The 21,771-nt window shown below is 43.7% G+C and overlaps 1 protein-coding gene across 11 annotated transcripts in view; it reads left to right on the plus strand.

The window, feature by feature from the left end:
- LOC106605391 (regulating synaptic membrane exocytosis protein 2) overlaps window positions 1–21,771 on the plus strand; it is a 152,306-nt gene that overhangs the window by 63,736 nt on the left and 66,799 nt on the right. For 7 of the 11 annotated variants that reach the window (XM_082975405.1, XM_082975398.1, XM_082975401.1 and 4 more), the window contains 11 exons: window positions 2,201–2,300; window positions 3,343–3,466; window positions 4,108–4,154; window positions 4,380–4,492; window positions 6,560–6,607; window positions 13,592–13,722; window positions 14,186–14,378; window positions 15,085–15,244; window positions 17,144–17,212; window positions 19,822–19,960; window positions 20,295–20,402. In XM_082975405.1, coding sequence (XP_082831531.1) covers window positions 2,201–2,300; window positions 3,343–3,466; window positions 4,108–4,154; window positions 4,380–4,492; window positions 6,560–6,607; window positions 13,592–13,722; window positions 14,186–14,378; window positions 15,085–15,244; window positions 17,144–17,212; window positions 19,822–19,960; window positions 20,295–20,402 — 1,232 coding nt within the window. The remainder of the gene's footprint in view (window positions 1–2,200; window positions 2,301–3,342; window positions 3,467–4,107; window positions 4,155–4,379; window positions 4,493–6,559; window positions 6,608–13,591; window positions 13,723–14,185; window positions 14,379–15,084; window positions 15,245–17,143; window positions 17,213–19,821; window positions 19,961–20,294; window positions 20,403–21,771) is intronic. The other 4 variants (XM_082975408.1, XM_082975399.1, XM_082975402.1 and 1 more) reach the window with 3 other exon arrangements.

A 21,771-nucleotide genomic window follows, 5' to 3' on the forward strand; every position in this document is an offset into this window, starting at 1 on the left:
GGGGCGCCAACCCAGACAGGAAGACCACGTCAGTGACTCAACCCACTCAAGTGACGCACCCCTCCCATGGACGGCATGGAAGAACACCAGTAGGCCAGTGACTCAGCCTCTGTAAAAGGGTTAGAGGCAGAGAATCCCAGTGGAAAGAGGGGAACCGGCAAGGCAGAGACAGCAAGGGCGGTTCGTTGCTCCAGCCTTTCCGTTCACCTTCACACTCCTGGGCCAGACTATACTTAATCATAGGACCTACTGAAGAGATAAGTCTTCAGTAAAGACTTAAAGGTTGAGACTGAGTCTGCGTCTCTCACATTGGTAGGCAGACCATTCCATAAAAATGGAGCTCTATAGGAGAAAGCCCTACCTCCAGCCGTTTGCTTAGAAATTCTAGGGACAATTAGGAGGCCTGCGTCTTGTGACCGTAGCGTACGTGTAGGTATGTACGGCAGGACCAAATCGGAAAGATAGGTAGGAGCAAGCCCATGTAATGCTTTGTAGGTTAGCAGTAAAACCTTGAAATCAGCCCTTGCCTTAACAGGAAGCCAGTGTAGGGAGGCTAACACTGGAGTAATATGATCAAATTTTTTGGTTCTAGTCAGGATTCTAGCAGCCGTATTTAGCACTAACTGAAGTTTATTTAGTGCTTTATCCGGGTAGCCGGAAAGTAGAGCATTGCAGTAGTCCAGCCTAGAAGTAACAAAAGCATGGATTAATTTTTCTGCGTCATTTTTGGACAGAAAATTTCTGATTTTTGCAATGTTACGTAGATGGAAAAAAGCTGTCCTTGAAACAGTCTTGATATGTTCTTCAAAAGAGAGATCAGGGTCCAGAGTAACGCCGAGGTCCTTCACAGTTTTATTTGAGACGACTGTACAACCATCCAGATTAATTGTCAGATTCAACAGAAGATCTCTTTGTTTCTTGGGACCTAGAACAAGCATCTCTGTTTTGTCCGAGTTTAAAAGTAGAAAGTATATAGTGTGCTACTTTTAACCAGGGACCTGGTAGTAGTGCACTATATAAGGAGTAATGTACCATTTGGGACTCAGTCTCTAAACTACCAGATGCCGTGAGAGTGTACTATGCAGTGTGGTTTGTAGAAAAGCCTATTTGAAATGTTCAGTCAGAGACACTTTACTGTAGATAGGGAGATCACATCTGAAACATTGTGATTGTACAGCTTATTCCCCATTTTGCACAGTACTGTAACTAGGCTACTAAACATATGTCCCATATTTACAGTATATCATGATTAGACGGTAGATTTTCTGATGAAAAGTATCTTAGGTTTTCTTTACTCTTCCTAATACATTCATTTGAACGATCTGTGCAGCTTGGGATGGTTTAAGATCTGAGCACACACAGCTAGCCAAAACACAGTGAGGGGCTAGCACAGTGAGGGCCATCAGGAGAGAAAAGGAAAGTGGCAAGATGGGAAAATCATGAATGATTGAATGAGCTTCCTGAATTGGTATGTTTGTGTCTGGTCAGTGCCTCTTTGTGCTGTACGGTACGCTATGTGTTTTTCCTCACTCAGCAGCAAGCAGTGACCAGCCAGTCTGTTTGTCTCTCTCTCTTTCTAACTCTCTCTATCTATCGTCTCTCACTCTCTGTCCCTTTCTCGCTCTCTCTCGCCTGGCTGTTACATAAAGCCATTTAATTTAGGAGTCTTCCCTAAGATCCTTTGTATGTTGGCATTCAACTGCCATTAAGAGGGGATTTTATTTGTCTGATGCCTGTGGAGGGAGAGCGGTTCAGGGGCTTACAGAGTAGAGCAGAGCTGGGCTGCCTGGCCTGCTATAGGCCCCCCAGGCCTCAAGTGTTCCAGCACAATGGAGAGAGAGCACCATGCAGAGAGAGGTGGCCCCAGGGTTCCAACACAACACAACACACAGGGACATTCAACATGATGAAAAGAGATGTACATTTTGACTAAGCATGTAGCTACTTTCTCTGTTCAAGAATAGCACCCTATGGGCAGAATGACGCTATGTGGCTACATGTGCAATTAGAATTAGGCCTAGATCTGCAGGTTGCATTTTAAAACATGGTCAATAAATATGTTTCTATCAAACAAAGTGATCAGTACATCCATATTCCTTCCCTGCCAGGCTGCTTGCACCATATTGAGGGAGTGATTATGTTACTGTATAATACTATATACTAATACAATACATGTTGATGTGTGTTGCTTCCTTCATAGGTGGTGGGTGGAAAGATGACAGAATCTGGTAGACTTTGTGCTTTCATCACTAAAGTGAGGAAAGGAAGTCTAGCGGATACTGTTGGACACCTCAGACCAGGTACCTTCTGATCTCATTTTATACTCTAACCACATCCCTTACCATGGTTAGAACTACACGTATTATGTGTAGAACTACATTTACCATGTTTAGAACTTCACTTACTATATTTAGAACTACACTTACCATGCTTAGAACTACGCTTACTACCTTTAGAACTACACGTACTATGCTTAGAACTACACTTACCATGCTTAGAACTACGCTTACTACCTTTAGAACTACACGTACTATGCTTAGAACTACATTTACCACATTTAGAACTACACTTACTATGTTTAGAACTGCATTTACCATGTTTAGAAGTACACTTACTGTGTTTAGACCCGCATTTACCATGTTCAGAAGTACTTACTGTACTTAGAACTACATTTACCATGTTTAGAAGTACACTTACTGTACTTAGAACTACATTTACCATGTTTAGAACTACACTTACTGTGTTTAGAACGGCATTTACCATGTTTAGAAGTACACTTCCTATGTTTAGAACTGCATTCACCATGTTTAGAAGTACACTTACTGTGTTTAGAACTACACTTATAGATATAAGATTTTTACAAGCACGCTGAAGATTGTCAATACATTTCTCATGTACACAGCACTGTAGATTTAATAAGCTACTTCAGTGATTCAAGAAACATTTTGATTACTTGGTGAACTGGTGCTGAACTGGGTCAGAACCTTGTTTTAACTTCTGACACCCTTTGATCTTCATTTAATAGCACTAATTACAACATGTATGAACTAGACAGATGTGCTGTTATTTGTTACCATAAGGGTTGCGACCGAGGCCTATTCAATTATTTATAATATTACCTTAGCAGAATGATTATAATGCTGTACTGTTTGTTTATGTGTGCTGTGTTTTCTACAATACCATTCATATTCTCCTTTTTTTCATCATGTGGGCTGGCTCATGCTTCTAACCACACGGATCATGTTTTTAACTATATTTATAACTATGCTTCCCATGTTCATAACTGCACCGTACCAGCTGACGTCTTGGTGTGTGGATGACTGACAGCATCTCGTTTCACAGGCGACCAGGTGCTGGAGTGGAACGGGAGGTTTTTACAAGGAGCCACATTTAAAGAAGTTTACAATATCATTCTAGAATCAAAGCCAGAACCCCAGGTGGAACTGGTGGTCTCAAGGCCCATAGGGTAAGACCTCCCAACAGCAACTACACTTATTACTACTGAACCATCACAACTACAGTGTATTCTCATTCATACATTTGTAGAAATATGTTTCTTGCAGAGAGAGAAGATGTGAGAAATGGAAAAAAGGGGGCTGAGTGTATTTGAATGTAATTTGCTTTGCTAGCACCGGCTTGTTTATGTAACATATCTGCCTCCCAACCATCCCTCCCTTCCTCCCCCCCCAATATCCCTCCCCTCCATCAGTCCTCCAGTGTGATGACAGTGTCAGAGGCTCATATGGGACTAGCAGTGCGGCACAGTGAAATGAACAGTGGCTGCTGCCTCTCTCTCTCTCTCTCTCTCTCTCTCTCTCTCTCTCTCTCTCTCTCTCTCTCGTCTCACTACCCACTCTCCCCCCTCTCCTCCACAAACAGCGGGATGCCAATCATTTTTGAAAGTAGAGATACCCAGAGAAATCAGAAACCCCTTTGCTTTGTCAGTGTCTATATTTGACCTGCTTTGTATTGCTGAGGGAGGGAGCTGCTGTACAGGAGAATGAAGACTAATGCTCTTCTTAGGACCATTAAAATACAGTGCATTCAGCATTAGCACCAATTGATCCCCTCCTCATTCCTCACCCCCCCCCCCCCCTCTCCTTTCAGAGATATTCCTCGGATACCAGACAGCACACATGCACAACTGGAATCAAGTAAGTCTGGCTTTTCTTTCATTTCCCAATGATAACTAATTCGCCTGCGTTAATTAATCAACCTTGAAACATCAAGCTGAGGTATTGTCAGGGAGAGGTGATGATATCTAATTTCTTTCTCTCTCCCCTCCCCCTCCTCTCTCTTCCTCTCCTTGAAGTATGTTACCAAAATCACAGTGTTTCAGATTTGATCATGTGACCTCCCCCCTGTCTGTCCTGTCTCAGGTTCGAGTTCCTTTGAGTCTCAGAAGATGGATCGCCCCTCTATCTCTGTCACGTCTCCCATGAGCCCCGGGATGCTGCGGGACGCCCCACAGTACCTGTCAGGACAGCTCTCAGTGAGTACCCTACTACAATACCCACAATACACCATGGCTCTGTCTGGGCCTACATTACCTGCAGGAAAGGATCATACAGTTTAGATTCACACAGAGGGTTTGAGAACAGATGTTTTCTTTCTCTGCAGTATTCAGTGAGAGTAGCTGGAGCTCTGGAGAGTAGCTGGAGCTCTGGAGAGTAGCTGGAGCTCTGGTAGCTGGAACTCTGGAGAGTAGCTGGAGCTCTGGAGAGTAGCTGGAGCTCTGGTAGCTGGAACTCTGGAGAGTAGCTGGAGCTCTGGAGAGTAGCTGGAGCTCTGGTAGCTGGAACTCTGGTAGCTGGAGCTCTGGAGAGTAGCTGGAGCTCTGGAGAGTAGCTGGAGCTCTGAGAGTTGTTCAGTTAGACCCATCCCGACCCAGCATTGGACCACAGATCATGTTGCCCTGAACCATGTTGCTTATTATCTGATGCCTAATATACTCTTGGGGGATGTGAGTAAAAGGCTTGTCAGTTAAGATAAACATGGGAGGAATAAACTCTGAAACTCAGGAGGCCAGACGGAAATAGACTAATGCTAACCTCCAATACTTATTTTGTTGTCTCAACACTCAGGATATTTAGTTTCTTGGAGAAAAAATAAAGAGAGTTATGAAATAGTCACAGCTTTTTAATCCCTTTCCTTATGATAACATATCCATTTTATATGTGTTTATAAATAAAAAGATATCATGAAATATATCAAGCTATCAAAAATATACCAGTCGATATCAGTCAATATATATCAGTCTATCAAGTCCATAGTGCATTTGTTTATCATAAGAGCTGAGACTGTTTGATAGTTGACTGTGTGTCTGTAAACACTGTAAGCCTTCTACTGTAATGTTGCTCTCCAGTAAAACTGCTCCTAGAGCCAGAGAAGGAAGGAAGAGAAGGAAGGAAGAGAAGGAAGGAAGAGAAGGAAGGAAGAGAAGGAAGGAAGAGAAGGAAGGAAGAGAAGGAAGGAAGGAAGGGAAGGAAGGAAGAGAAGGAAGGAAGAGAAGGAAGCTTTTGATGTCAGTGTTCTTTCTGCTTGTTGTTGTTTTCTTTGGTGAGGAGGGGAGATCTAATCTGTGCTGCTGCTAGCGTCTCCGCCTGGCTTCTCTCCTCTCCTGGCTCCTCTCCTCTCCTGTCTGTATGTAACGGGAGCATGGAGGAGCAGAGTGAGAGCCAGGGAGAGAGGGAGCACAGAGAGAGGTAGCAGGCACACACAGGCCCTCCAGTATTCATAGGCCTACACCCAGGAGGCCCATGCTGACAGTTATGACGCAAATAGAACCCATTCAGCCAATCATGCTGCAGTTCTGATCTCTGCAATCCCTACCTGTAGCACTCAGCCCCACACCACTCAGATCCAGAAGTTCTCTCCATTTCATCAATGAGTTGACCTTGAAACCAAAACAAGAGTATTTGAATCGTACTGTAGTTAATATACTGTAGCTATACTGTAATTAATATACTGTAATTAATATACTGTAGTTATACTGTCATTAATATACTGTAGTTGATATACTGTAGTACATTACCTTGCTGGATCAAGGTCCAGCTGAATGGTATGTTGGATGCAGTTAGAAATTGTAATGTGTTTTTACTATACATTTTTATTATTTTCAAAACATGTTGAGGGAACAATTGGAATTGAATACGTCATTGTGACGCAAATGTTAAATGAAGAAAGGAAGGAAAGTTACAGTCCAGAGAGCACGGAAGGGAATGCTTAGTTAGAAGTCATCAATCATTTTCTGTGAAAACGGGAGCAGAGCAGCCTCCTCCTCTCTCTGAGGATTACAGTGTGGAGGTACAAGAACCCACAGATAAGGCTCCAAGACAATACAACACATTAGTGAATAATGAGATGCAGATTGATGCTAATGAACGGTGGGGAAAAACACACACACAGCTAGATTGAGTCTCCGTCCCCTCCTCCTCTAAATGTGTTTGTGTTATTGTGACACTGGTTAGAGTCCAGTGAGTGTGTTTTGTTGGTTATTTTGTGTTTCTTTTGGTTTTATTGCATTTTTCTTTGTTGTTGTTTCATTTTGCTTACCCAGAGCCAAAGCCTTAGTAGAAGAACAGCGCCTTTTGTCCCTAGGGTCCAGGTAAACACCTGTCTGACTCACAGACTGACTCTCTTTGGTCTTCGCTCGCCTTTTTCTTTTGCCTTTTTGGTTTCCTCCATCTTGGAAAATGCATACCAGGGAAATGGCGGCATCTTTCCCTTGCAGTGCGGTGCATTATGTCATTATTATTATTATTATTCATTGATACCATATAACATGATCATACGGTTATGACAGGAGTCTCGACTCTTTGCATGACTAACTAATCTAAAGGAAATATTTCAGAGAGACACCCTTCCATTGCCAGATCCTGTAGCCTACACTCAACAGCAACAACAAGCTCAAACACATTGCTCAACATCAAATCAAACTTTATTTATCACATGCCCTTAACCAACAGTGCAGTTCAAGAAGAGCTAAGAAAATATTTACCAAATAAACAAGTCAAAAGTAATAAAAAGTAACACAATAACATAACAATAACGAGGCTATATACAAGGGTACCGAGTCAGTGTGCGGGGGAACAAGTTAGAGGTAATTTGTACATGTAGGTAGGGGTGAAGTGACTATGCATTTGAAGTGACTGGCCATTTGATTAATTTTTCAGCAGTCTTATGGCTTGGGGGTAGAAGCTGTTAAGGAGCCTTTTGGTCCTAGACTTGGCGCTCCGGTACCGCTTGCCCTGCGGTAGCAGAGAAAACAGTCTATGACTTGGGTGACTGGAGTCTCTGACAATTTTATGGGCTTTCCTCTGACACCGCCTATTATATAGGTCCTGGATTGCAGGAAGCTTGGCCCCAGTGATGTACTGGGCCGAACACACTTTCCTCTGTAGCACCTTACGGTCAGATGCTGACCGGTCAGATGCTGAGCAGTTGCCATACCAGGCGTGATGCAAATGGTCAGGATGCTCTGGATGGTGCAGCTATTAGAACTTTTTGAGGATCTGAGGGCCCATGCCATGTCTCCTGAGGGGGAAAAGGTTTTGTCGTGCCCTCTTCACGACTGTCTTGGTGTGTTTGGACCATGATAGAGCGTTGGTGATGGAGTTTCAAGGAACTTGAAACTCTCGGCCTGCTCCACTACAGCCCTGTCGATGTTAATGGGGGCCTGTTCGGCCTGCCTTTTCTTGTAGTTCACGATCAGCTCCTTTGTCTTGCTCACATTGAGGGAGAGGTTGTTGTCCTGGCACCACACTGCCAGTTCTCTGACCTCCTCCCTATAGGCTGTCTCATCGTTGTCGTGAGCAGGCCTAACACTGTTGTGTCGTCATCAAACTTAATGATGGTGTTGGAGTCATGCTTGGCCACGCAGTCGTGGGTGAACAGGGAGTACAGGAAGGGACAAAGTACACACCCCTAAGGGGCCCCAGTGTTGAGGATCAGCGTGGCAGACGTGTTGTTGCCTACTCTTACCACCTGAGGGCGGCCCGTCAGGAAGTCCAGGATCCAGTTGCAGAGGGAGGTATTTAGTCCCAGGGTCCTTAGCTTAGTGATGAGCATCGTGGGTACTATGGTGTTGAATGCTGAGCTCTAGTCAATGAACAGCATTCTCACATAGATGTTCCTTTTGTCCAGGTGAGAAAGGGCAGTGTGGAGTGCGATTGAGATTGCGTCAACTGTGGATCTGTTGGGACGGTATGCGAATTGGAGTGGATCTAGGGTATCCGGGAGGATGCTGTTGACTTGAGCCATGACTAGCCTTTCAAAGCACTTCATGGCTACCGACGTGAGTGCTACGGGGCGGTAATCGTTTAGGCAGGTTACCTCCGCTTCCTTGGGCACAGGGACAGGTCTGCTTGAAACATGTAGGTATTACAGACTCGGTCAGGGAGAGGTTGAAAATGTCAGTGAAGTCACATGTCAGTTGGTCCGCGCATGCTTTTGAGTACACGTCCTGGTAATCCATCTGGCCCTGTGGCTTTGAATGTTGACCTGTTTAAAGGTCTTGCTCACATCGGCTACCGAGAGCGTTATCACACAGTCATCCAGAATAGCTGGTGCTCTCATGCATGCTTCAGTGTTGGTTGCCTCGAAGCAAGCATAAAAGGCATTTAGCTCATCTGGTAGGCTCGCGTCACTGGGCAGCTCGTGTCTGGGTTTCCCTTTGTAGTCCGTAATAGTTTTCAATGTGACATGCTGGTAAAGATTTGGTAAAACTGATTTAAGTTTGCCTGCATTAAAGTCCCCGGCCACTAGGAGCACCGCTTCTGGGTGAGCATTTTCTTGTTTGCTTATGGCCTTATAGAGTTGGTTGAGTGTGGTCTTAGTGCCAGCATCGGTCTGTGGTGGTAAATAGACGGCTACAATTAATATAGATGAGAACTCTCTTGGTAGATAGTGTGGTCTACAACTTACCATAAGGTACTCTACCTCAGGCGAGCAATACCTCGAGACTTCTTTAATATTAAACATCGCGCACCAGCTGTAATTGACAAAAAGACACACCCCCACCCCTCATCTTACCAGACGTAGCTAATCTGTCCTGGAAAATCCCTCCAGCTCTATATTATCCGTGTCGTTGTTCAGCCACAATTCTGTGAAACATAAGATATTACAGTTCTTAATGTCCCTTTGGTAGGATAATCGTAATCGTAGGTCATTAATTTTGATGTAAGTGGGAGTTTACTCTCTCAAAAGGCAGCCCAATCTGCGTCCTCTTCCTCCGTCTTTTCTTCATGCAAATGACGGGGATCTGGGCCTCTTCCCGGGAGAGCAGTATATCTTTCTCGTCAGACTCGTTAATGGAAAAAGCTTCTTCCAGTTTGTGGTGAGTAATCCCAGTTCTGATGTCCAGAAGTTATTTTCGGTCATAAGAGACTGTAGCAGCAACATTATGTACAAAATACAGTGGCAAGAAAAAGTATGTGAACCCTTTGGAATTACCTGGATTTCTGCATAAATTAGTCATAAGATTTGATCTGATCTTCATCTTAGTCACAACAATAGACAAACACACTGTGCTTAAACTAGTAACACACAAATTATTATATTTTTCTTGTCTATATTGAATACATAATTTAAACATTCACAGTGTAGGTTGGAAAAAGTATTTGAACCCCTAGGCTAATGACTTTTACAAAAGTTAATTGGAGTCAGGAGTCAGCTAACCTGGAGTCCAATCAATGAGACGAGATTGGAGATGTTGGTTAGAGCTGTCTTGCCCTATAAAAAAACACTCAGAAAATTTGAGTTTACTATTCACAAGGAGCAGTTCCTGATGTGAACCATGCCTCGAACACAGAGATCTCAGAAGACCTAAGATTAAGAGATGTTGACTTGCATAAAGCTGGAAAGGGTTACAAAAGTATCTTTTAAAGCCTTGATGTTCATCAGTCCACGGTAAGACATATTGTCTATAAATGGAGAAAGTTCAGCACTGTTGCTACTCTCCCTAGGAGTGGCCGTCCTGCAAAGATGACTGCAAGAGCACAGCGCAGAATGCTCAATGAGGTTAAGAAGAATCCTAGAGTGTCAGCTAAAGACTTACAGAAATCTCTGGAACGTGCTTACATATCTGTTGATGAGTCTACGATACGTAAAACACTAAGCAAGAATGGGGTTCATGGGAGGACACCACGGAAAAAGCCACTGCACGTCTGAAGTTTGCAAAAGAGCACCTGGATGTTCCACAGCGCTTCTGGCAAAATATTCTGTGGACAGATTAAACTAAAGTTGAGTTGTTTGGAAGTGACACACAGTCTACGATATGTAAAACACTAAACAAGAATGGGGTTCATGGGAGGACACCACGGAAGAAGCCACTGCACGTCTGAAGTTTGCTAAAGAGCACCTGGATGTTCCACAGCGCTTCTGGCAAAATATTCTGTGGACAGATTAAACTAAAGTTGAGTTGTTTGGAAGTGACACACCAACACTATGTGTGGAGAAAAAGGCACAGCACACCAACATCAAAACCTCATCCCAACTGTAAAGTATGGTGGGGGGAGCATCATGGTTTGGGGCTGCTTTGCTGCCTCAGGGCCTGGACAGCTTGCTATCATCGACAGAAAAATGAATTCCCAAGTTCATCAAGACATTATGCAGGAGAATAAGGCTATCTGTCCGCCAATTGAAGCGCAACAGAAGTTGGGTGATGCAACAGGACAACGACACAAAACACAGAAGTAAATTAACAGCAGAATGGCTTCAACAAAAGAAAATACGCCTTCTGGAGTGGCCCAGTCAGAGTCCTGACCTCAACCTGATTTAAAATGCTGTGGCATGACCTCAAGAGAGCAGTTCACACCAGACATCCCAAGAATATTGCTCAACTAAAACAGTTTTGTAAAGGTGAATGGTCCAAAATTCCTCCTGAGGTCTGATCCTCAACTACAGAAAACGTTTGGTTGAGGTTATTTCTGCCAAAGGAGGGTCAACCTGTTATTAAATCCAAGGGTTCACATACTTTTCCCATCCTGCACTGTGAATGTTTACACAGTGTGCTCAATAAAGACATGAAAACATATAATTGTTTGTGTGTTATTTGTTTAAGCAGACTGTGTTTGTCTATTGTTGTGACTTAGATGAAGATCAGATGAAATTGTATGACCAATTTATGCAGAAATCCAGGTAATTCTAAAGGGTTCACATACTTTTTCTTGACACTGTAAGTTAAATAAGTTACAAATATCGCAAAGAAATAGCACAATTGGTTACGGGCATGTAAAACATCAGCCATCTTAACATGTTAGCTGTCATGGGACTTTTGTACCTAGTCAGCTACAACAGTGCTCCACATTGGCAATTAAAGGAGGGTGTCTCCTTAAATGTTTTAGTAAAACTATTACATTTTGTGGGACAAATAAATTTGCTTATTTGTTCTGTGGAACATGAAACTAGACTGGACCCTCGTCTTCATTGGCTTGACTCCCTTAGGGCCTGAATAGGTTGCCATAACAACAGCGGTCAACAACTGCTAATCATGAACACAACGTTTGGGAAATATTTATGTTTACATTTTTGAATGGCCGTAAGTTTCATGTTACAGTTAAAAGTGGGCTAAGATAACTGTCCCTTATTTTAAAGCAGATTTAAAATAATATTTTACAGTTTGAATACAGAATTCACTTGAACTAAACAGGCAAGGTGTCTATCTTACTGTGGGACCTTTTTGAGGAGTTGTCTTACTCTAGCTAGCTTGTTACAGTTGGAGTGTGGAGTTCTCATGTTATTTGGAAGATCATATTTATATATTTATCCCATCATGTCCTTGTCAAGCATCAGCTTAGCTTAGAACAAAATATATATACAGTATACTGTATAGGGGTTTCTGGTATGAGATGCACCGTTGGTTTCCTCATTTAAAGGTAGTGTGAGGTGTTGGCTATACATCACCTATCTGTCAGATAAGGAGAGGGTGAGAATGGAAGTCTATAAATAGGTGTGTAGTGTACCCTTGGCTCAGCTCCTGGAGGTAGATCTATTAGCCTCCTGTAGAAGCGGTGTTATGCTCTACTTAACCAGGCCATGCAATAATGTCAATGTAAATGATGTGGCCGACTGTACAGGAAATATAGGCAGTGTAATGTATTACATCAGGGGTATAATTTCAATTTCAACTTTTCAAGGTGAATCTGTCGCTTAAGGGTTATACCATCAGTCATATGGGCAGTGCTGTAGTATGGTCAGAATTGCACGTACATCTTTTCCATAGTGGACTTCAATGTTGAGGAAGTTTTCTTAGTGCAAGCTGTTTGACCTGAAGGCCCCTACTGCCTATGTTGTTTGACAATATCAGATCTCCTGACTGATCTTGTATGTATTAAGTGCTTGCTGTTGCTTTGTATTGCTGCATGCATAAAGAAATAACTATGGTAGTCAATGCAATGATTTAAGACTCCTCCCATCATTATCTACATAAGTATGGGCAAGAGCTTAGAAGGCTTGATTTTCCTCTAGTATTTCATTTCATTTTCTTGAAACAAATATTTCCCCAAAGTTTTTAAAACAAATATTTCTGCAAATGTTATTTTTCATTTTTTACTTCTAAGTGTTCTCTGTTATGTCCATACTTCGCTCTGACAAGTGTGAAGTGTCTTTGATGTCACTCATGACAGCATGATTGATTTATATGTATATTTTAGCTATACACTGAGTATCTGACATTGCATTGCAGGGCTCTACAGTGCGGCCATTTTACTAGCATAGGTGCCTATTTTGCTGTGCGTCCTGGAATTTTAATTTAGGAGCACTAGTACGCCTACAAAAATTAAGGATTCCAGCTTTAATACCTCAAATATTTTTCATTGTGCTCCTAAATATCTTTGTGTGTGCCTACATTTTTCAACTTAGGTGCACACGTGCTCCTTGTAAAAAGGGTCAGCGTAGAGGCCTGCATTGTGTTGTATGGTTCCAAATACAATTTCACACTCAAAAGCAGTAAGTGTTCATTTCAAAGCATGTTGATCTTAATTCTCATGTTGTAGTGGTTTAGATACCAAGAGCCAGGATACTGTAGATATGAATACAGATACACATACTGTATAATCCTTTCCACTCAAACACACCTAGAAAATGTGGCTCATGCAGCCACAGGGTAAGATGTAGGTCATGCTACATACAGTACATATCTGCTTTGTGCACACTATTAAGCTAATTTAGGCTCTCATTGTTCAACCTTTGCAACTTTTTTTTCTTGATATGATCATATCATCTCCTTATTTCCGTATCTCAACAAACATGTATGCTTTTATTATCACCCCCCCCCCCCCCCGCTAAGCATGTGACCTGCTAATGCCTAATATGTAAACCTCCAGGAGAGGTACTGGGTGTGCAGGCTTTAACTCCAGCCCTGCTCTAATCTAACACAATCCAGTGATTTTACTAATCAGCTGCTCACCATGCAGGACCTTGATTTGCTGAATCAGGTGTGTTTGTTAGTTAATATAGAGCAGGGCTGGTGCTAAACCCTGCACACCCAGTAGCTCCCCAAGTGGAGGGTTATGAGGTCGCCCTGATATAGAGCCCCCCCTCCCTACTGGCACCCCAGTGACCATGTGACCCTGTTCTGTCCCATCCATAGGTCAAACTGTGGTATGACAAAGTGGGTCATCAGCTAATAGTGACCATCCTGGGAGCCAAGGACCTGCCTTCTAGGGAAGATGGCCGCCCCAGGAACCCTTACGTCAAAATCTACTTCCTCCCTGACAGAAGGTAAGAGTAGAGACAGTAACTACGGGATGATTGAGCTAGCAGCATTTCACATCATTCCATCCACAGCCATTTCTTAGTGGCTAGACCTATCCTCCAATATCCTAAAGTTGCCATTGGTTGATTGATACAGATTTGGGCGCTCGCATGATAGTCTCGCTGAATGTTGAATTTATGGTAAGAATGTCTTTGGTTTTATTTACTTATAATTTTTTATTTCTGGTAATTGAATTTGGGGACATGTCACATTGCATTTAAACTGCTATCGTCACAAAGATCATCATGTGATCACATTGACCTACACCGTCACTGCGCTCAGAGAACCCCTTCTCAGACACATGGAAGTAATGATAGGAAGTTGAACAGGGCTCCAACATGACTCTCTCCCTCCCCAGCTCATCCCATTGTCCTGTGCTGTGTTGACCTGTTCGGGAGTCTTTTCTACCATGGTTGTAAATAAAAACAGTTTGAATTATTGTTCCTCCAGCGACAAAAGCAAGAGGAGAACAAAAACGGTAAAGAAATCCTTAGAGCCCAAATGGAACCAGACCTTTATGTATTCTCCTGTGCACCGGCGGGAGTTCCGTGAGCGCATGTTGGAGATCACCCTGTGGGACCAGGCCAGGGTCAGGGAGGAGGAAAGCGAGTTCCTGGGAGAGGTAAGCCCATCCATCTCTTTTTTTTCATTATAGTTTTATATTGTTTTATGGACAGAGACAGTCAGAAGGTCGAAAGAAAGACAGGTACAGTGGGACACGGCGATAAGGGGCTGAGGCTGTATTTGTAACAAGAGTCGGCAGCGCCACCACTTAACCAGACTCAGGCACTCATCCGTCTCTGATATAATACCAACATACCCATCCAGTCAGAATTAGGACAGTAACTCTGATAGCTCAACTAATCCAACCAATAGGGTCAAGCTCTTGATAAAACCCGACATTCCATAGGAAGGATGACAGGCTACTGGGGGATGATGTCATCGACCCATGATGCTTACTGTAACATCAGCACATACTCACATACTCTGTCCTCACTGCCAATAAGGTTGCAGAATTCTGGTAACTTTCCCAGAATTCCCAGGTCTTCCAGAAATCCTCTTGGTTGGATGGAATAAGCAGGAAATCCAGAATCTTCCAATCAGGATTGCTAGAAACCCTTATTTAAAAAATGATGTTGGGCCATACCTGTGGAGGTCTTGATCTGCTCTGGAATCTGGAATGAGTCCAGTTAGCAGTGGCTAGTGTGTTGAGGACTGTGAGTGTGTGTGTGTGTGTGTGTGTGTGTGTGTGTGTGTGTGTGTGTGTGTGTGTGTGTGTGTGTGTGTGTGTGTGTGTGTGTAGTGACGCTGGTGTGTTTCTCCTATAGATACTTATAGAGCTGGAGACAGCCCTGCTGGATGATGAGCCTCACTGGTACAAGCTGCAGACCCACGACGTGTCCTCCATGCCCCTCCCACGCGCCTCGCCCAACCCCCAGCGCAGACAGCTCCACGGAGAGAGCCCCACGAGGAGGCTACCCATACAGAGTAGGTTACCCCTCTGCCCTAACATCCATAACCTGTATACTAGTCTATACTAGAACTTTGTAGGAAAGCTCCTGCCTGTTCGAACCCCAAACCTCAGGATAGGAAATGAGACATGAGTGGCGAACCAACCGTTCGTCTGATGATTTTGAAAAGCCAGTATGGTGGCTGGCAGGTGCCCTGTTACCAACTGTCTTTGCCTGTCTGCCAAAGCCTGAATGATTTATGAAGTATTTATTACTGTTAGTATGTTCATATGGTGTTTGTTTTCTTATCCCTTTCAACTCAACCTGATACTTACAGACAAAGGGCCGTATTCGTACAATTCAGGTAACGGCTCCCGCTTGTTGTTCCACGCTGCTCTCTCCACTGAGCTCTCTCTCCACTCAGTGTTGCTGTTCATACAAAGACTCTGTCTCTCCCCTCTGCTTCAGTCCTACTGCACTGTTCTCTACCTCCAAAGTGTTCTCTCACTCCACTCCTCCATTAGCTATCCCACAATTCCCTTTGATTCTCACTATGCTCCCTCTCCGCTCTACCGCATTCCTTAAACAAGATGGCCGCCTCATGGTCAGCCTCAGGCCCGGCAGGTTTCTGTTTCCCAGTCCAGATCCTGGTGATTGAGCTCTATCAGAAGAGCTCTGTCCGGTCCTCTGTTATTTGAATATGTTGACCACTTGTTTTCTCAGTGCAATGCATTGTCTCATCTCCCGCCAAATGTCAACACTTTCCCTTTGAAAAACATGATAATTGTGCTGGTTTTTGCTCTTCTTCTCCTCTGCTTGTGTCTGTGTCTGTTGTATCTGTTGGGTGTGAACTTGTATTTGCACTTGACTTGACATATTTCTAATGTATGTAACCTGCACATGTATTTCCAATGTTAAGGTTTGAGATTATTGACCGTGATAACTGAGTTTTACTCAACAGCTGGGACAATTTTTACAGGGCGTTTGTGCGTCTGTGTGTGTGTGTGTGTGTGTGTGTGTGTGTGTGTGTGTGTGTGTGTGTGTGTGTGTGTGTGTGTGTGTGTGTGTGTGTGTGTGTGTGTGTGTTAGGTGAAAGAGCTGACCGCTCTAAAACAAGAGCATTAAAACAGTTTCAGCCCATCTGAGACGTGAGGTAGCGAGAGGGAGTGAGAGAGAGAAAGAGACAGAGAAAGAGAGAGGCTGAGAGAGTGGCTGCCATAATGCAGCACTTGTCATTTCTGTAAAAGCCCAAGTGTCCAGTTGATTTAAGTTGACTGAACAGTGAATGTGTCAGAAAAACAACCGAGTGCAGAGTGAGAGAGGGGACGACTCGGGATGAGGGAGGGAGTACTTCTGAAGACGGTGGAGACGGTAGAATACCTCTCAGACTCCATCTTCAGATGTACATTGAATGATTGAAATGTCAGTTCAAAGCACCACTGTGAAAAACATGGATGCTATTGCCAATTAGGCTCGATGGAGAGGACCATACAGTGTTGTTTACATCACATCCAACATCATGTCTCACACCAGCTATATGTTACAGTTGTTCTCTTTAAGTTTATATCACACTATATATAAAACAGGCAGCTCCCACGTTGGTGGTGAAACCAGAAGAGGCAGACAGAACATTTCAGGAGAGTAAATGTAGGTCTTGGTTGCCTGTGTTGGTTATGAAGTGTGGTCACTGATGGTCAATGCAAAAACGTGACTTTGAGATACTGTTTAATAGTGTTCTCAAAAGAAATAGTGTTCTATTTCTGTGTCTGCTGCTTTCCCTGACTATGTCCAGGACTGGGGCATTGGTCTAGACCAACTGGACAACACTGGTGACAGCTAGGCCACAGAGCCATGGTCTGACCAGGGGAAGAGGACAGACCCTGGAGTAAACTAACCTCTATCCTCCTCTTCTCTCCTTTCTCCATCTCTCCTCCAGGATCTCAGAGAATCAGCGACAGTGAGATCTCTGACTATGACTGTGAAGACGGTGTTGGGGTAGTGTCAGGTAAGATACTACTGAATTGTAATCAGTATAACGTGGATGCAGCTAACGCAGGGTAAACAGTATATGAACATACAGCTGTATGTATGTCAATGTACTGTACTGGATGATGTGATGTTTTTAAAGAAGGTAGCTCGCTAAGATACTGCAGCAGCTCTACAAGGAGCAGTGAGTTTCTTCTCCTTCCCTTTGCACTACAGTAGCTAGCTGCTCTCCTCGACACAGCAGGCGCCCACGCTAGTCTCAGCCTGCCGCTGCTGCACATCGAGAGAGAGAACTGTAGCAGGCCAGGCAGCACACAGACAGCTGTGTGTGTGTAATAGATGAGGAGGAAACCCTCCCACCTCTGTAACATTCTCATCAGTCCCCCTCTCTCACATCACAGCCTCCTCCCTCACTACGCCCATAATATCCCTTCACTCAGTGGGAATACCCCTCTCTCACATCACAGCCTCCTCCCTCACTACGCCCATAATATCCCTTCACTCAATGGGAATACCCCTCTCTCACGTCACAGCTTCCTCTCTCACTACACCCATAATATCCCTTCACTCAGTGGGAATACCCCTCTCTCACATCACAGCCTCCTCCCTCACTACACCCATAATATCCCTTCACTCAGTGGGAATACCCCTCTCTCACATCACAGCCTCCTCCCTCACTACACCCATAATATCCCTTCACTCAGTGGGAATACCCCTCTCCTCTCTCTCTCTCTCCTCACCCTCTTTCCTCCACCCTTGTTTCCCAGAGATTTTTGCTAATCCCCTTTCCTCCTACCTTCTCCATATCAAACTACTGATACTATACTACGGGAGAAGAGATGATAACTATTCACAGGAATAATAGATTGATTGTTTTTTGAATTGGGATGTCACTGCGGTGGTTTTAACTAGGTTAATGCAGTCATTCTTCTCTGCTGGTAATGTCCTGTTAATTCAGATCTGAGGTTCTCTCCTCTATACACAGTATTGATGCTTAACACACAGTTTCTAGTCATGTGTGAAGAGGCTTGTCAAGAGAACCAATGAATTACATTTGGGTTGTGCAGGTAAAGCAAGCTGATTGCAGAGCTGGGTACTTAGTTACCCCAGTGTTGGGCTGCTGTTAGCTAGACTGCAGATGTTACATAGTGAAATGTAATGATGTCATGTGGAATTGGTTTAATCTTTCTCTGTTTCCACTATAGTAAATATGTATGACGTCGTGTTATGCAGGACTTGAGTGTGAATCATTTTAACATAATATTCATGCACATAATACTGTATATTTTTGTTATCAGGATTCCCTTCTATGCATAATTTGAAGGAATTCAGGTTTTTGCATGAAGGAATTCAGGTTTCACAATGCAGCAAACTCACTTTCAAACATATTTCGAAGAGAAAATGGAATGATTTGGAGATAATTGATAGAAGTATCAAACTAAAGTAGCTGTGAAGGTTAACTTTTCCTCTCATATTTCATCATGTCTTGTGTTTCCTCCCTAATCCTACCTTTGATTCACGGTTACGTTTAACTCATTTTAATGTGCTCTACACTCTATTGAATATGAATCAACGTTAATGGGGCAAAGCATTGACCTTAACCATGCCTCCTGGCCATGGACTATTATTGAATAATCAACTCATTCAAGTTCGATGGACTAATCAGTCTAGCAGGGAAAAGTCATTATAATGTTTCTGATTTTTGAAAGCTATTTTCATGTTTAATGCAAAAATGTTAACCGCAATGACTTGAATCACATGAACATTGAGTTGAGACCAAGTCCTCATTTATTTGAATATAGAGAGCCTCAGCATTTTGAAAATTGAAAGCCACCAACCATTATGCCACTGTGTGCAACTTCTGAAAAGTTTGAAAGAATCCTCTGAAAATAAATGTTGCCATTGACAGGATGGTCGTTATTTGCAGCAGTGTGTATGGTCAATAGGGAGGAATGGTTGTAGCCTATTACCAGATCAGTTTGTGCTGCCTTGCCAACTAGACAAGACAGTACACACCTATCTGGGGCCAGGTTAGAGAGGCTGCGCTCAGAACGATGAGTCTGTCTCTGAATGACTTCTGACTTCACTCTCTCTGTATCTCTGTTTCTCTCTCTTTTTTCCTCTGTTTCTGACTCTCTGTTTCTCTCTGTATCTCTTTGTATCTCGGTTTCTCTCCCTTTTTCTGTCTGTTTCTGTCTCTCTGTTACTCTTTCTATTTCTCTCCGTATCTCTGTTTCTCTCTCTGTATCTCTCTTTCTCTGTTTCTGTCTCTCTCTGTCTCTCTTTCTGTCTCTCTTTCTGTTTCTGTCTCTCTTTCTGTCTCTCTTTCTGTCTCTCTTTCTGTCTCTCTCTGTCTCTCTTTCTGTCTCTCTTTCTGTTTCTGTCTCTCTTTCTGTCTCTCTTTCTGTCTCTCTTTCTGTCTCTGTCTCTCTCTCTGTCTCTCTTTCTGTCTCTCTTTCTGTCTCTGTCTCTCTTTCTGTCTCTCTTTCTGTTTCTCTCTCTGTATCTCTCTTTCTCTCTCTGTATCTCTCTTTCTCTCTCTGTTTCTCTCTGCCCCTCTCTTTCCCCCTTTCTCTCTCTCTCTCTCTCTCTCTCTCTCTCTCCCTCCCTCTCTCTCTCTCTCTCCAGACTACCGGCAGAACGGCAGGGACCTCCATAGTTCCACGTTGTCTGTCCCCGAGCAGGCGATGTCATCCAACCACTGCTCGCGGTCGGCAGACATGAACCGGGCGCGGTCGCGGTCCCCCAGCGTCCCCCCTCCACAGAGGTAACTCCCCCACCTCACTTGTCCCCCGTCCAACCCAGCATCTCAAGTTGTATCCCTTCCTCAAAAACAAGCAGTTTGTGCCAAACTGCACCACACTGGGATCTGAGAACCCCAACTGATATCAGAGGTTGTCCTTTAAGCGGTATCTCTGTGATAGTTGTCTTGGTAGTAGAACGTTTAACCCATATAACCGATACTGGGATCTCACTCACACTGACAGTGATTGCATTAAGGTGAGTAGGTGCATCCCCGAGCCACTAGGGGACACTGTGGGGAGTTTGTACTGTGACTGTACAGTACTAGGGGGGTGATCCAGTGATTCTGTTGTATACAGCAGAAGTCTGGACCCCGGCTATGACATTGACCCGGCCTCGTCTCAGTACAGCTCCTCCAGTAGAGTGGACCGGCGCAGTGTGTCCGATGACCACCACTCACCTGACAGGTAGATACCCCTGTCTCACACAGCTTGACACAGCCTAACACAGCCTCACACAGCCTCACACAGCCTAACACAGCCTAACACAGCCTCACATAGCCTAACACAGCCTAACACAGCCTCACACAGCCTCACACAGCCTCACACAGCTTGACACATCCTCACACAGCCTCACACAGCCTCACACAGCTTGACACAGCCTAACACAGCCTCACACAGCCTCACACAGCCTCACACAGCCTCACACAGCAGCTCCTGCAGACAACACAACCAACTGGGACTGACAATGTTCCAACCCGGGTTGTCTGCCAGCCACAAGACTGTGTAACTGTTAGACCTCTGAGCTAAATCCTAGGCATTAGCTCGGGAGCTAACCCAAATGTTCAGGTCTCAGGCGCGGTTACTAAACACATGAGCGCGGTTTCACTGAACTGCCTCCGTTACACAACCTTACACCTGTTTAATCTGCCTGATGCTTTCACACCTAGAACTGCTATACGGATATCTCACCTAGTGCTCACAAGTCAACCTGTCCCCTTTCCCCAACCTGTCCCTTTTCCAAGAACTCAAATCTCTTCTCTGATGTCCTGCATTAGGTGGATCTTTAACTAACCTCTTCTCTTCTTTGTGTTGAAATCGTGTTTCCTTATTAATACTGAGAGGATCATTAACTCCGGTGCTCAGACTCATTAGAATCAAAATGGCGGTATCCCAAATGGCACCCTATTCCCTATAAAAGTGTAGTACTTTTGAACATGGCCCATAGTTTCGAGTTTTATTAGTCGTACGGGATACGGATGGTATACAGCGTCCAATGAAATGCTTAGGTTCCTTCTCAACAACACAACAACAATAAGAAATAATAAAAGATAAGAATAGGGCTTTGGTCAAAGGTAGTGCACTATGTAGGGAATAGGGTGCCATTTGGGACGCAGACCATATAACTACATTTTAAACACAGGCCAATTTACTGGAGGTTATAGTAGATCATTATATATGGATAGATTATAGTCACCATATGACTAGAATGTAAATACATGTCAATATACTGTAGATAGATTACAGTGACCATAGAACCAAACACATACCAATCACCCTTTAATGAGTGTAGTTATAGAGTTTAATAGCAGCTGTGAGAGGGAACTAAACTACAGTACATTATAAACTGGGTGGTTTGAGTCCTGAATGCTGATTGGCTGACAGCTGTGGTATATCAGACTGTATACCACGGGTATGACAAAACATGTATTTGTACTGCTCTAATTATGTTGGTAACCAGTTTATAATAACAATAAGGTGTCTCGGGGGTTTGTAATATATTGCCAATATACCACGGCTAAGGGCCGTGTCCAGGCACTCCATGTTGTGTCGTGCA

Source organism: Salmo salar, chromosome 05 (genome assembly GCF_965601325.2).
Source record: "Salmo salar chromosome 05, fSalSal1, whole genome shotgun sequence".
Taxonomy (NCBI): Eukaryota; Metazoa; Chordata; class Actinopteri; order Salmoniformes; family Salmonidae; genus Salmo; species Salmo salar.